Source organism: Nomascus leucogenys, chromosome 14 (assembly GCF_006542625.1).
Source record: "Nomascus leucogenys isolate Asia chromosome 14, Asia_NLE_v1, whole genome shotgun sequence".
Classification (NCBI taxonomy): Eukaryota; Metazoa; Chordata; class Mammalia; order Primates; family Hylobatidae; genus Nomascus; species Nomascus leucogenys.
In genome coordinates, this window is record NC_044394.1 from 33,927,434 (window position 1) to 33,939,893 (window position 12,460).

Below are 12,460 nucleotides of genomic sequence, written 5' to 3' on the forward strand. Positions count from 1 at the left end.
GTAAGGCAGGCTTGCTTCCGGAATCTCAGGGTTCATCCTACTTTACATGATGTTCGATCCACAGTGAGTCCCGTGCTAGCCACAATGCCTAAGGACATTTGCTCAGCCTTAGACAAAACATTTAGCCTTATGTGGTACCATAAACTCTGCTTCCCTTTCCTGAACTCACCGTGGTCTTGATAGGAAACAGAAAGCACACTGAAAAGAGTTGAACCAACAGAGGTATAGGCAGAGTGAAGGGAATCCCCGGGGATGGTGGGGCAACCAGGGGCTGGCAACAGCGAGAGCTGTTACACCTGAAGGGCACGTGGGGAAATGGTGTTACTGGGTTCCAGAAAGAGCTGCAGCCCTGCAAAGAGACTACTCGACAGGAACTGTTTCTTTAGTTGACAATCTAAATCCACCCCACCACCTGTTTTTATATGATCTGCAAACAAAGAATGGTTTTTACATTTTTAAATGGTTATATAAGTACCTATATAATGTTGCCTCTTGCCCTGCAAATCCTTGGCTCTTCACAGTCCAAGACCAAAGGGCAGCTAGGTGATCCAGAGGCAGGCTTCCAAGGCACGGAGAAGGCAGGCAGAGAATGGATGGGGGCCGGCAGGTCAGGGAGAGTGACCCGTCCACTCGCTGCCTGCCTTCTACCTCCACTATAAGCAAGGAGAACAACAGCTCCACCTCACACAAAACTGTCAGCAGGTATTGGAAAGACTCCTGGCTCCCCAGTGAAAGGAGCCAGAATCGTATACTCATTGAATTGCATTGCATTAGACTCATTGCTTTACATGAAATGGAGTATTTGAGAAGCAGGTGAGCACATTTGCCAAGCAAACCCAGAGAGAACACACGGAGGGAAGAAGTCCACAGTGGGCTCTTCTCCACCCACCATCTCCCCATCTAATTTAAGGCACCAACCACACCGACCACACCTCCCCCCTTCCTCATTCCAGACTCATGATCGGGAAATTTTCCCTGATATTTAGCCTGCATTTTCCTTTGCTTGGTTTTCACCCCCGGATTTACAATACCCCGTGCTTCTCATTAAATTGGGGCTGACCATTTCAGACAAGTGAAGTCATGCCCAGCTATATGGGCAAACTTTTCTTAAAAACCAAAAGAAGAAAAAAAAAAGCACAACAAAAATTACCCTGTGCATGGCATAGCACACACTCATGAGTGCGTGTGTGTCTGTGTGTAGGGAAAGTTTCTGACGTTATCCATTAAATCCATTAATTTATTTCCTTTGAGGGAAAGCCTGGGTCACACTATTTACCATGTATTTCTTTTTTTTTTTTTTTTTTGAAACGGAGTCTCACTGTGTCACCGGGCTGGAGTGCAGTGGCACGATCTCGGCTCACTGCAACCTCCACCTCCCAGGTTCAAGTGATTCTCCTGCCTCAGCCTCCCGAGTAGCTGGCCCTACAGGCACTTGCCACCACGCCCAGATAATTTTTCTATTTTTTTGGTACAGACGGGGTTTCACCATGTTGGCCAGGATGGTCTCAATCTCTTGACCTCTTGATCCGACCACCTCAGCCGCCCATAGTGCTAGGATTACAGGCATAAGCCACCACACCTGGCCTACCATGTATTTCAAAGTGTAAAAAGTCAGGTGTCAGTTTATAGTGGCCTTATAAGTTGAACTACTCTCAGAATTCTCAATCTCTGACTGTCTTCCAGCTGGCTAAGGCAGACAAACCAGAAGAAAAGACACAACTGCTGCCTGGCAAAAAAAAAAAAGAGGAAACCCCACCACAAAAGCTGATGACCCAGGGTGCTTTAAGTTTTTTGTTTGTTTGTTTTAAAAACAGGGACTTGTTTTGTTGCCCAGGCTGTAGTGCAGTGGTGCGATCATATAGCTCACTGTAGCATCAAACTAGGTTCGAGGGATTCTCCTACCTCAGTCTCCCAAGTAGCTGGGACTACAGATATAAGCCATCACACCTGCTAAGTTTTTTAATTTTTTGTAAACATGGGGGTCTCACTATGTTGTCCAAGCTGCTCTCAAGTGATCCTCCCACCTCAGCCTCTCAGAGTGTTGGGATTATAGGCATGTGCCACCATGCCCAGCCCCCTACCTCCAGAGTGCTATGAATGCTGGCTGCATAATCATTCCCAGCACAGTCTTATTGCTTAGAAAGAAACCAAAGCTAGAGTTTACATAGAACTTCCACTTTGCCTTTGTGAATTGGCAGGTATTGTCTGTGGCTAAGATACAGTTTGGGAGCATGGAATTGGTAAATTTCTCATTTTATAGTCAAAATTTGTCAACTTCAAATAAAAGAAAGCTATTTATAAGTGTCAGCTAATACAATCTGCCAGAGGGCTTGAGGCTTGTGGATAAATCTTTGTCCTGGCTTCACAGAAGCAGTTGGGCATTTTACCAGGGAGTGAGGACCAGTGTCTTAAGTGTATGCTGTGGAGAGGTTTGTGCATGACAGACATCCAAGTCTGAGACAGATAAAGCGGACGCAACTCAGAAGGATCCTCTAAGACTTTAGGTGAAGCCCAGAGACTGTTTAGAAGACTCTTCTGTGGCACATCTAGCCCCAAAGGCTTGTTATTAACGAGCCCACTACTACCGTCTTTAAATGACAGACTTCTGCCTACATTCAGAAAAATCAAGTTTCCAAGAGCCTTTGTCATGCAGTGCTCATTGAATTTTGAGAGTTATTTTTTATTCTCATTTTGGTTGTAAACATTGTTTTTTCTAAAGCTTACTTCTTGGTCGCAAACACTGTTTTTCTAAAGCTCTTGCATAAAAACTACCTGTTGTAGGAATAGAAAGAGGTTATAGGTTGTGTTGATTGATTGATTGCCTGGATTGTTTTCTACGCCACAGACTGGAGAGTTTAGGTTCATTTGTGGGACAATCAGAACTCAGAATGCTAAGGATACACCTGGAACTAGCTAATCTCGCCTTGGCCAGAAGAGCCCAAGGACAACAGCTCACCCAGATCAAGCACACCCTGCAAGTCGGGCAGCACTTTCTATGCACTAATGCCTTTATTATTTATAACAGCCCTTGAAAATAGAAACTACTTATCCATCGGTAAATAGATACCCAGATCAGTAGAAACGACAAATGGAAAACCAGAGCACAGAGAGGTTAGGTAACTTGCCCAAATTCACACTGGCTACTAAGATGTTTCATGGTTCATTTTATTGACTGCAGTGCATCCATTTGGGCTCACAATAAAATTCTTTATTAATCAACAGGAGAGAGGACAGGAACTCTGGAGATGAAAGGCCAATCAGGAAACTATTCACAGAATGAGTGACAGATGATGAGGGCCTGGGCCCAGGCAGGAGCTGTGGAGGTGGTGGATCAGGGGTGGATGGGAAGAGGCGGCAGCAGAGCTGCTACAGAGAGAACATTCACAAGACACAGTTGATGTTGGACATGAGCAGGTTGCAGAGAGAAGGGAGGTTAGAATGATTCCTGGTACCCAGTATGCCCATCTGGATAGATTGGTGGTGCCATGAATCAAGGCAGGGTGTGCAAAAGGAGGAGCAGGTTTGGGGAGAAGAGTTAGTTCAGTTCGTAAAGTTTGACTTTTTGATACCTGTGATGTGATGTGATACATCCACATTACAATTAAGATTTAATAGATAAATAGATACCCAGATCTGGAGCTCAAGAGAGGACTGGGCTGAGTGTAGAATTTGTGAGTTGCCGGCAGATAGGTGGAAGCTGGACCCATGAGACTGGATGAGAGCACTCAGCTGAGAGATGAGAATAGAGGTGCCAAATGAAGGCCACCATGTCAAGTGTAGGCAGAGGGGGAGGAGCAGAAGAAGCTGAAAAGGACTTGGCAGAGAGGTCGGAGGGAGCAGGTAGAAGCTCGTGGCACAGAGGCTGAGGGAGAGTGTGCAGAGGAGAGGCCCAGCACAGCGCAGCTCCCCAAAGAACCAAGTGAAATGAGTGTCAAGGCATTTGGCAGTCGGGATGCCATGGGTGGCCTTAACAAGAGCAATTTGGGTGGAGTGATTGGGGCAGAAGGAATAAAAACTGTGGCTTGGGGGTAAGAGGAAAATAGGCTTGGAGGAGCACAGAATAGAAGATGCACACATGCATGCTTACAAAGTTGAAATTGCTGGATTCCTACACTCTGTGTTACATTCTTTTCCATCTCTCTACAGAGCCTCCCAAATGATCATTTTAATGACTTTACTATGATCATAGGTAACATTTAATGAATACCTTTTATGAGACAAGTACCTAACGTCAATATTTAAGTCTTACAGCAAGTCTGTAGAGTAGACAGTATTATTATCTCCACTTTAAATATGAGAAAAGTAAGGCTTAGGGAGATGGAACTACTCATCTAACCCATAGAGCTGGTGAAAAGGAGACCCACAGTACTAACTGGGGCAGCCTGGCTTCAGTCACTTTGTGCTTAAACACTACTCCGTAGGGTGATCTGTTGCCACAAAGAAACATCATTTTCTGCTCATTCTCCTGGTATTATACATCTAGGTGGTTTCTGCTCTTTTGCTATGCATGTAACTTTAAATTTCTGCTGAGTTAATTAATGTGTTCCTTCAGCAGCCCAGTGTTCTTCTTTCTGCCCCATCTCATTGCTCATTTGTCACAGAGTTGAGTGATTAGCACACACAGCTCTGTGGGTGGGCTGATTTACAAAGCCAAATGCTGGGAGCCCTCTCCTGAAAAAAAAGGGGGAAAGAAAAAAGAGGCATTCATCCAGGAAACCCACCTGGTTACATCCTGAAATATAAATGCTTATCCAAAAGAACCTTAAAGGAAAACATTTAGCTGGTGATTGAAACGGCTTAATACAGAAAACCATGCTGCACACAGCAGCAGTTCTATCCAGCATTCTAAAATCATTTCAAAATATTTTTCAAGGCGTTTGTAAATTCCTTGCCAAAATAGATGAGAAACACTACACTTGGCAAGACAAAGTTTAACCCACAAGAACTTAAAAAACAGTTTATAAAGATTAAAGAACACAATTTTATATGTGTATATAATCCACCAGAAAATCATTTCAGAACATGAAATATTTGAGATGCTTAACACTGCCCCTATATAAACGCTTTGTGTCCAGGAACTTAAACTCTTTAGACTCCTCCAGCCTTCCCAGCACTGTCATTCAAAGACCCCTGCAAGATCAGGATTTTCAAACGTTCCTAAGGCTTAGGTAGGAAATACATTTTACATTTTGGCCCAGCTTTTGCCCACACATATGTGCACATACAGTCATACCCACACCCATACACATTTAACTGAGATAAATTTTTCACAAAATAATACTTATCCTCACCATGTGCAATTACTATTTTCTCTTCTATTCTATTTCTTAAAAGTTCTGGTCCCATACAAAATTGATTTCATGAGGGCTTAAAGGGTTGCAACCCACAGCTGAGAAACCCTGTGTTCTAAAGGATCTAAATTAAAGCACTCGCGCCAGAAGATCTGATGAGGAAGAATCTGCAATTGGTGTAATAGAAAGCATATGTGATTTGGAATTAGACAGACATGGATTCCAATCTCAACTCTCCGGTTTATAAACCATCTGCCTTTGGGCAAGTTACTTGATCTCTCTTTGACCCTCCATTTCCTCTCCACAGCCCTCTGGGACTACTGGGACAATTCAATTAGAGGACACTCATGGAAGCACCTACCACTTAGGAACATTCATTCCTCCAACAAATATATATATTGAGCACCAGATGTTGTCCTAAGGGATAGGCAGATAGAAGTGAACAAAACCATCAATACCCCTGCCTTCATGGAGCTGGCATTCAAGGGGGCACAGACAATCAGGAAATTAACGTAGACTATATCAGGGAGTGAGAAGGACTGTGTTAGTTTCCTCTTGTCGCTGTAATGAGTTACCACAAACTTAAAGGTTTCATCAACACAAATCTATTATCTTACAGTTCCAGATGTCACAAGCCCCAAACGGGTCTCACTAGATTAAAATCAAGGTGTTAGCAGAGCTGTTTTCCTTTTGGAGACTCCAGAAGAGAATTTATTTCCTTGTCTTTTATAGGTGCTAGAGGCTGCCCACACCCACTGGTTTATAGCCACCCTCCATTTCCAAAGTCAGCAACATTGGGTTGAGTCCGTCTCACACCTCATCACTGTGACTCTGCTTCTATCCGCACATCTCCTTCTCTGGATTTGACCCTCCCGCCAAAAACCACCATGGGTCTTCTAGGAAGGAACCATGCTGTTAGACTGAGCCCACTGGATAGTCCAGGATACTCTCCCCCATCTCAACATTCTTACCTTAATCACATTTGCAAAGTCCTTACTGCCATGTAAGGTAACATATTCACAGGTTCCAGGGAATATAAATAAGAGTCACCTGTAGGGGTGTTCTTGGTCATCAGTTGTGAAAGCCTTGGTGCTGACATACTCACTCTTCTCTGTTTCAGCCAATTACATACAACCTCAAAGGGGTTGTGGTTTTTGGTCATCTGTAATGCTTGGTAATTCGTCTCTCAAGCCCAGGCTTCAGAGCAAGTTATAGCTACTGAGTGAGCCTAGCAGACAGCCAGGGACGTGCATTCCAGGGACCTTTAATTGGTCTTGCCCTGTTGACACTTAACGTTTAGTAATTTTCCAGAATTTGTCATTAGTGTCTTTACTAATGAGCTCTGGGCACCAAGTGGGAAGAGAAAACTTTAGTGAAATTTGGAAAGATTAACTTGTGGTGTGAGGATATGCCCAGAAATGTGATAAAGACAAAAGCCCAAAGCTTGAATGAAGTTATGTTTGCAAACTTGGGGCTGCACTCAGACCTCAGGGTGCGTCCTTCACAAGCATCAGAGTCTTCTGTGTGTCTCTTCTTCTCCTCCATTCATGAAGCTCCAGTTTTGAATTAAGGGACTGCAGAGTCACTAATCCCATCATGACCATATTGACAGTGTTGTGTTGTTCACATGACTGAAGAAGCATGGAAAGTTCTGTGAGCCTACGGTGGCTAGCCACAGGTCTGGTTTCATGTGTAATCTTGGTGCATTTGTTTTATTTCAGGGAAAACTCGATGCCTTGTGGGTCCTACTGAGGAAAGGATATGATCGTGTGTCTGTGATGCGTCCACAGCCAGGAGACACGGTAGGACTCATTAATTCATTAATGGTGTCTCTCTCTCTCTCTCTCTCTCTCACACACACACACACACACACACATATTCTTTTTCTCTCTCCATCTTTGTAGAGCTAAAATAACTTTGGATTCTAAAACAGAGCTAGAATAACTCCAGATTTACAAATCCAGCTATTATTTCATGTTGCAACAAATCAGACATCGATTTTCAAAATGTTGGTTATTATAAGATCTTGAGTTTTGATTTGCTTTTCTGAAAAGGATTTTGACAGTAATATGTTGGGTTTAACTTCCTAGAATTTGAGCTTCTCAATGTATAGGCACAGTGAGAGAATAAAGCAGGACTGGCCCCTACTTGGGGCAGTTTCAGGAGGGAGCTCTGCTGGCCACTGGCCACATAAGCCAGTGGTGCACCACAGAGTACCAGCACTGCAAGGATGGGGTGAGGGCAAGGAAGGGGCCACAGAAAACCTACCATCTTCCCAGTAGGTGTTGGGCCCGGCTAGCCCAGGACCACAGAGGGATCCTTCACCCCAGGTGAGGATTTGTCTTGGCACTGTCAAGGCTAAGCTTGGAATATCTCTAGTCAAGAGCAGTCTTGAAAGATAGAGCCAGTGGAGACCTTAGAAACCATCCAGCCCATGGCTTCATTTTGTAAATGAAGAAAGAAAAACAAACAAAAACAAAAATCACCTAATTGCATTCTCTGAAAAACAAGAGAAGTTGAATAGCTTGTTCTGTTTCACATAGTAAGTAACAAGTAACTTACACTGGAAACAACCTCAGTTCTGCCAAAACAACACTATCACTATTTCTTCATGTAAGAGCTAGTCTCTCTTCCTCAAGTTTTACAGATCAAAACTCGGGACCAAGTTTTCCCTCAACTACCAGCAACCTGCATCTTCCATCCACTTCTTTGGGAATCAGGCACATTAATCCAAAAGCAAAATTTTTTACTCCTTTCGAATTTAGAACTCCTTTCGAATCAAGCAGACTTGGGTTTGAACCGCCTTTCCTTCCTGGCTGGAAAGCTCCAGGCAAATCACCTGACCTCTCTGAACTTCATCCTTATAAAGTAGATGGCACAGGCTTCTTCCTACTGTGGCTGGTTGGAGAAGGTGATGTTTGTAAAGCATTTGGCCCACTCTTTGAACACATGGAAATGCTCAGTCAGGATGGGCACGGTGGCTCATACCTGTAATCCCAACACTTTGGGAGGCAAAGGCAGGTATATCACTTGAGGTCAGGAGTTCAAGACCAGCCTGGCCAATATGGTTAAACCCCATCTCTACTAAAAATACAAAAATTAGCTAAGTATGGTGGCACATGCCTGTAATCCCAGCTATTCAGGAGACTGAAGCAGGAGAATTGCTTGAACCCAGGAGGTGGAGGTTGCAGTGAGCCAAGATCGTACCACTGCACTCCAGCCTGGGCAACAGAACGAGACTCTGTCTCAAAAAATAAAAATGTTTTGTTAAGAAAGAAATGCTCGGGCCAGGCGTAGTGTCTCACACCGGTAATCCCAGCACTTTGGGAGGCCAAGGTGGGTGGATCACAAGGTCAAGAGATCGAGGCCACTATCCTGGCCAACATAGTGAAATCCCGTCTCTACTAAAAATACAAAAATTAGCTGGGCGTGGTGGTGTGCACCTGTAATCCCAGCTACTTGGGAGGCTGAGGCAGGAGAATCACTTGAACCCAGGAGGCAGAGGTTGCAGTGAACGGAAATTGCACCACTGCACTCCAGCCTGGCAACAGAGCAAGACTCTGTCTCAAAAAAAAAAAAGAAAAAAAAAAAAGCTCAATCAATGACAGATATCTTTATGGTTATTTACTTTGTGCTGTTCTGCTGTCTGGGGATGGTTGATACAGAACTTCAAGCCATGTTGCAGTTGGTGTGTATGGTCTCCTGACTGTCCAGCATGACACAGCTAACACTAGAGAACACTAGAGCAGAGCCCAATAGGCAGGCCCTGCTACCCCCTCCCCTTGCACCTGGTGACGGTGGTTGGTTTGTAGCTGAGGAGATTTGGTCTAAAGTTCCATAGTTTATGTGAGCCACTACCCAATTAGCTGCTCCTGTTGTGACTAGGACGGCAGGCAAGTAAAAACGTGAAACTAGCTCATATAAATGCTGGGTTGATTTGGCCCTCATCGCATGTGGAATTTGAGCTTTTGTCTGTGACAGTCAACAAGACCAAACTTCTATATGAAATTTTAAATACAAACTCTACAGTTAGGAGAAACAAGCATAGGCCATAAAGTTAGTACTCTGGGAGGTGTTTGGTCTTATAAAGTATACATTTGCTTTCTATGGGAAATGAAGAAATTTTTTTAGCATGCGTGAGACTCCTCTGACAGATTGAGAAAAAATAATAATAAGATCCCTAAACTAAGGTTCAGTAGTACTATTTTTTGTGACAAGATGCCGATACAGTGTATGACCCCATTTTTCTTTTCAGAGCAATTGAAAAACATCTCCACTAAAATATGTTAACATTCCATTTTCCACTGACCAGTTTGGCAGAAACCAATTCATAAACTGGGTCAACCTAAGAAGTGGGAGGGTTATAGGAAAGAGGCTGGATAGAAAGAAATATGATTATTTATAAGACAGAAGAATCAATGCTGTTTGGGAGCAAAAGGCTGGTTATATAAATCCAAGAACAATGGAATGAAAATAAATGGAACTTCCTCTAATGAATCACACTTAAATTGAATCTCTTATTTACCAATTCTGAATGAAAGTTTGTATTAACAGCTGAAGATGTTCCATATGTTTTTGAGAGACATAATACCACCTTGAACTTTTATTCTCCAGCCATGCAAAATAATAGACGTGAGATATAAGAAGCTGAAGAATTTGGATACATTTGAACATACTCTCAACACTGTTACAAATTATGATTATCCAGTTTATTTTTAAGTGCCCTTTCTTTATGGAAGTCTTGCTAAAATAAGATACATGAGAGAAATTGGTACAGAAAATTGTTTCCTTGTTGCCATGGCAACAGCCACACAATGTACACATGGAGTTACACAAGAAAGGTCACAGATGAAGTAAGAACCAGAATTCAGAGCTGCCTATGGCTACTCAGGAAAGAATTCCAGGGGAGGCGGTGGGGGGGGCAGTATTGTAGCTTTGTCTACATGCTTCTTCTGTTTTGTTTTGCATAATCTTAGGAGACTCACTGGAGAGGCCTGCCTTGCTTGCATGGTGGTGAGTCTGTAAGAATTCTTTAGCACTGATTTATGGAGCTGACCACATTTTCCATAAACTCAAAATGACTCCATCCAGGCATGTGCTCATGAACAAGAGTCACAGGTTCTGATTTTTTTCTTTAAAACAAAACAAAAACAAAAATCACCTAATTGCATTCTCGGTTACATTCTAAGTTGCTTCAAACACATGTTGACCTCACAGAAACCTGGCAAATTTTCCTCTTCAGTTCCTGTCTTCTTCATCCTCCCCTCAGCTACTCCACCCCAGCCCTCCAGATGCAGACACAAGCCCACCAACAGAGCCTCTGAGGCTGCTGAAAGGCCTCCAGCTCAGCACAGAGCAGGGCCTCAGGGAGCCAGAGCCTAGAGCCACCGCCCTTCCCTGGGATTGGCACCCACCTCCTCAGAGCCATCCAAGCCTCAGGTCAGGGGTGGCAGCAGGGAACACGAATGTTTTCCATCTGCCATCACCCATCTCCCTCTTTTTGCCTGTGGTGGGCTCATGGTCCCATTGTTACTTGGAGCCCACCAGGAAATGCTTGGGCCAACATAAAAGAGAAAGTGCCAAAGGAAACCACCTAAATAGCAAACCAGTAGCACATCTGATTCTAAGACTGTTAAAGTTTACTAAGCACATGGTGTCCCCTGCTCCCAGTATGTAGCCACCACAGTGCTCCTTGTAAAACCAAACCTCAACACACCATGCCTCCACTTCAGACTTGCAAAAACTGTGGGAAAACCCAGAATCCTTAGCTTGATTTAGAAAGGCATGCCTTTCCATTTCATACGCTACTTACCCCAGATTCCTTCATCACCTCCAAATAGGTTCTGAGCACATGGAATTAATCGCTGGCCATGCTCTGAACATGCCAGGATATTTTGTGTCTCTGTACCTTTGCTAGGTTTCTCTGCTTGGAATGCCTTTCCCATCCTCTCTACCGAGTGAACCTAGCTTGGTAATATTGTTCATTGTTCCCACAGTTTCCTGTAAATACAAAAAGTTGCTGGCCAGACTCCTGCTTGAAAGGGGGCATTGCCCAAGAACACATTTGACAGAGCCTAGGTGAGAAGGTTTGGAAGTCAGAACCTTTGTCCCAGGATGGTCCAGGATTGTCCCCAAGGCTTCCTACACAGCTTGGCCACTCTTTGAGTTCAGAAAATTTGCTAATCTTTCAAGGGCAAATGGTTGAAGGACTTCAGAGTGTTCTGAGAAAGAACGCTTCAAGGGGTCGTGAGAGCTTTTTAACTTACTTGGTCCGTGATGATATGGTGTGTCATTCCGCTTTGCAAGCTGTTTCTTATCACGTCACCATTGTCAAGGAATAATCTTTATATGTCACTACATATCCTTGAATAATATCATTTTAAGACCATGTCATATTCCATTGCATTATCTTCCCTTTTTGGAGATTGATTTTCAAGTATCTATTATTATAAATGAAGCTGCAGTCAGTATCCTTATTGTCAAATCATTGTGCACATTCACAAATGTTTCCTTAGAATAAAAGTCCAACTTTCTACTGGATCAAATAGTGTGCAAATTTTTAAAGCTTTGATACAAATGGCCAAATTGCCCTTCAAAAGATTGTACAAATTAACCCTCACATTAGCCCCTATGAAACAGCCATCTCCCCGGATGCTCCTCAATATTATTAACGTACCTATTTGATTGATAGGTGCTAATTTGTATTTTTTATTATTACTGAGGCAGAACGATTTTTTTAATGTTTATTTTCTCCTTTGTCAATTGGTTTGACTTGGCTCATTTTTCCACCGGATATTTTAGTGTTGGTTTCCTGTGATCATTTTCTTAACCCATCTTCATTCATATATTAATCAAATGTTTTGAAAGCCTACTATGTATCAGATCCTGTGCTTGCATTAAGTATGTGGTACTTATTAATCCTTATGACATTTAAAGTCTAACCATGTAATATATGTCCAAAGTTTTTTCTAGTTTGCCATTTACCTTTTAACTTTTTAGAAATATATTGAATTTTTCTACAATTTTACAGTCAAATCTATAAATATTTATGATTCCTGCCTTTTGTTTCAAATTTAGAGAAGCCTCCCCTACTTCAAGAGAACACACATTTTCACAAAAATTTTCTTCTACACTTCTACCCCTTCCGTCTGTTTTTGATGGTAATGCGA

General features: G+C 42.9%; 1 protein-coding gene across 2 annotated transcripts in view; it reads left to right on the top strand.

Moving 5' to 3' along the window:
- Positions 1-12,460, top strand: part of ANTXR1 (ANTXR cell adhesion molecule 1) — a 244,427-nt gene that overhangs the window by 180,513 nt on the left and 51,454 nt on the right. For both annotated transcript variants that reach the window (XM_012501213.2, XM_030827130.1), the window contains exon 17: positions 7,013-7,093. In XM_012501213.2, coding sequence (XP_012356667.1) covers positions 7,013-7,093 — 81 coding nt within the window. The remainder of the gene's footprint in view (positions 1-7,012; positions 7,094-12,460) is intronic.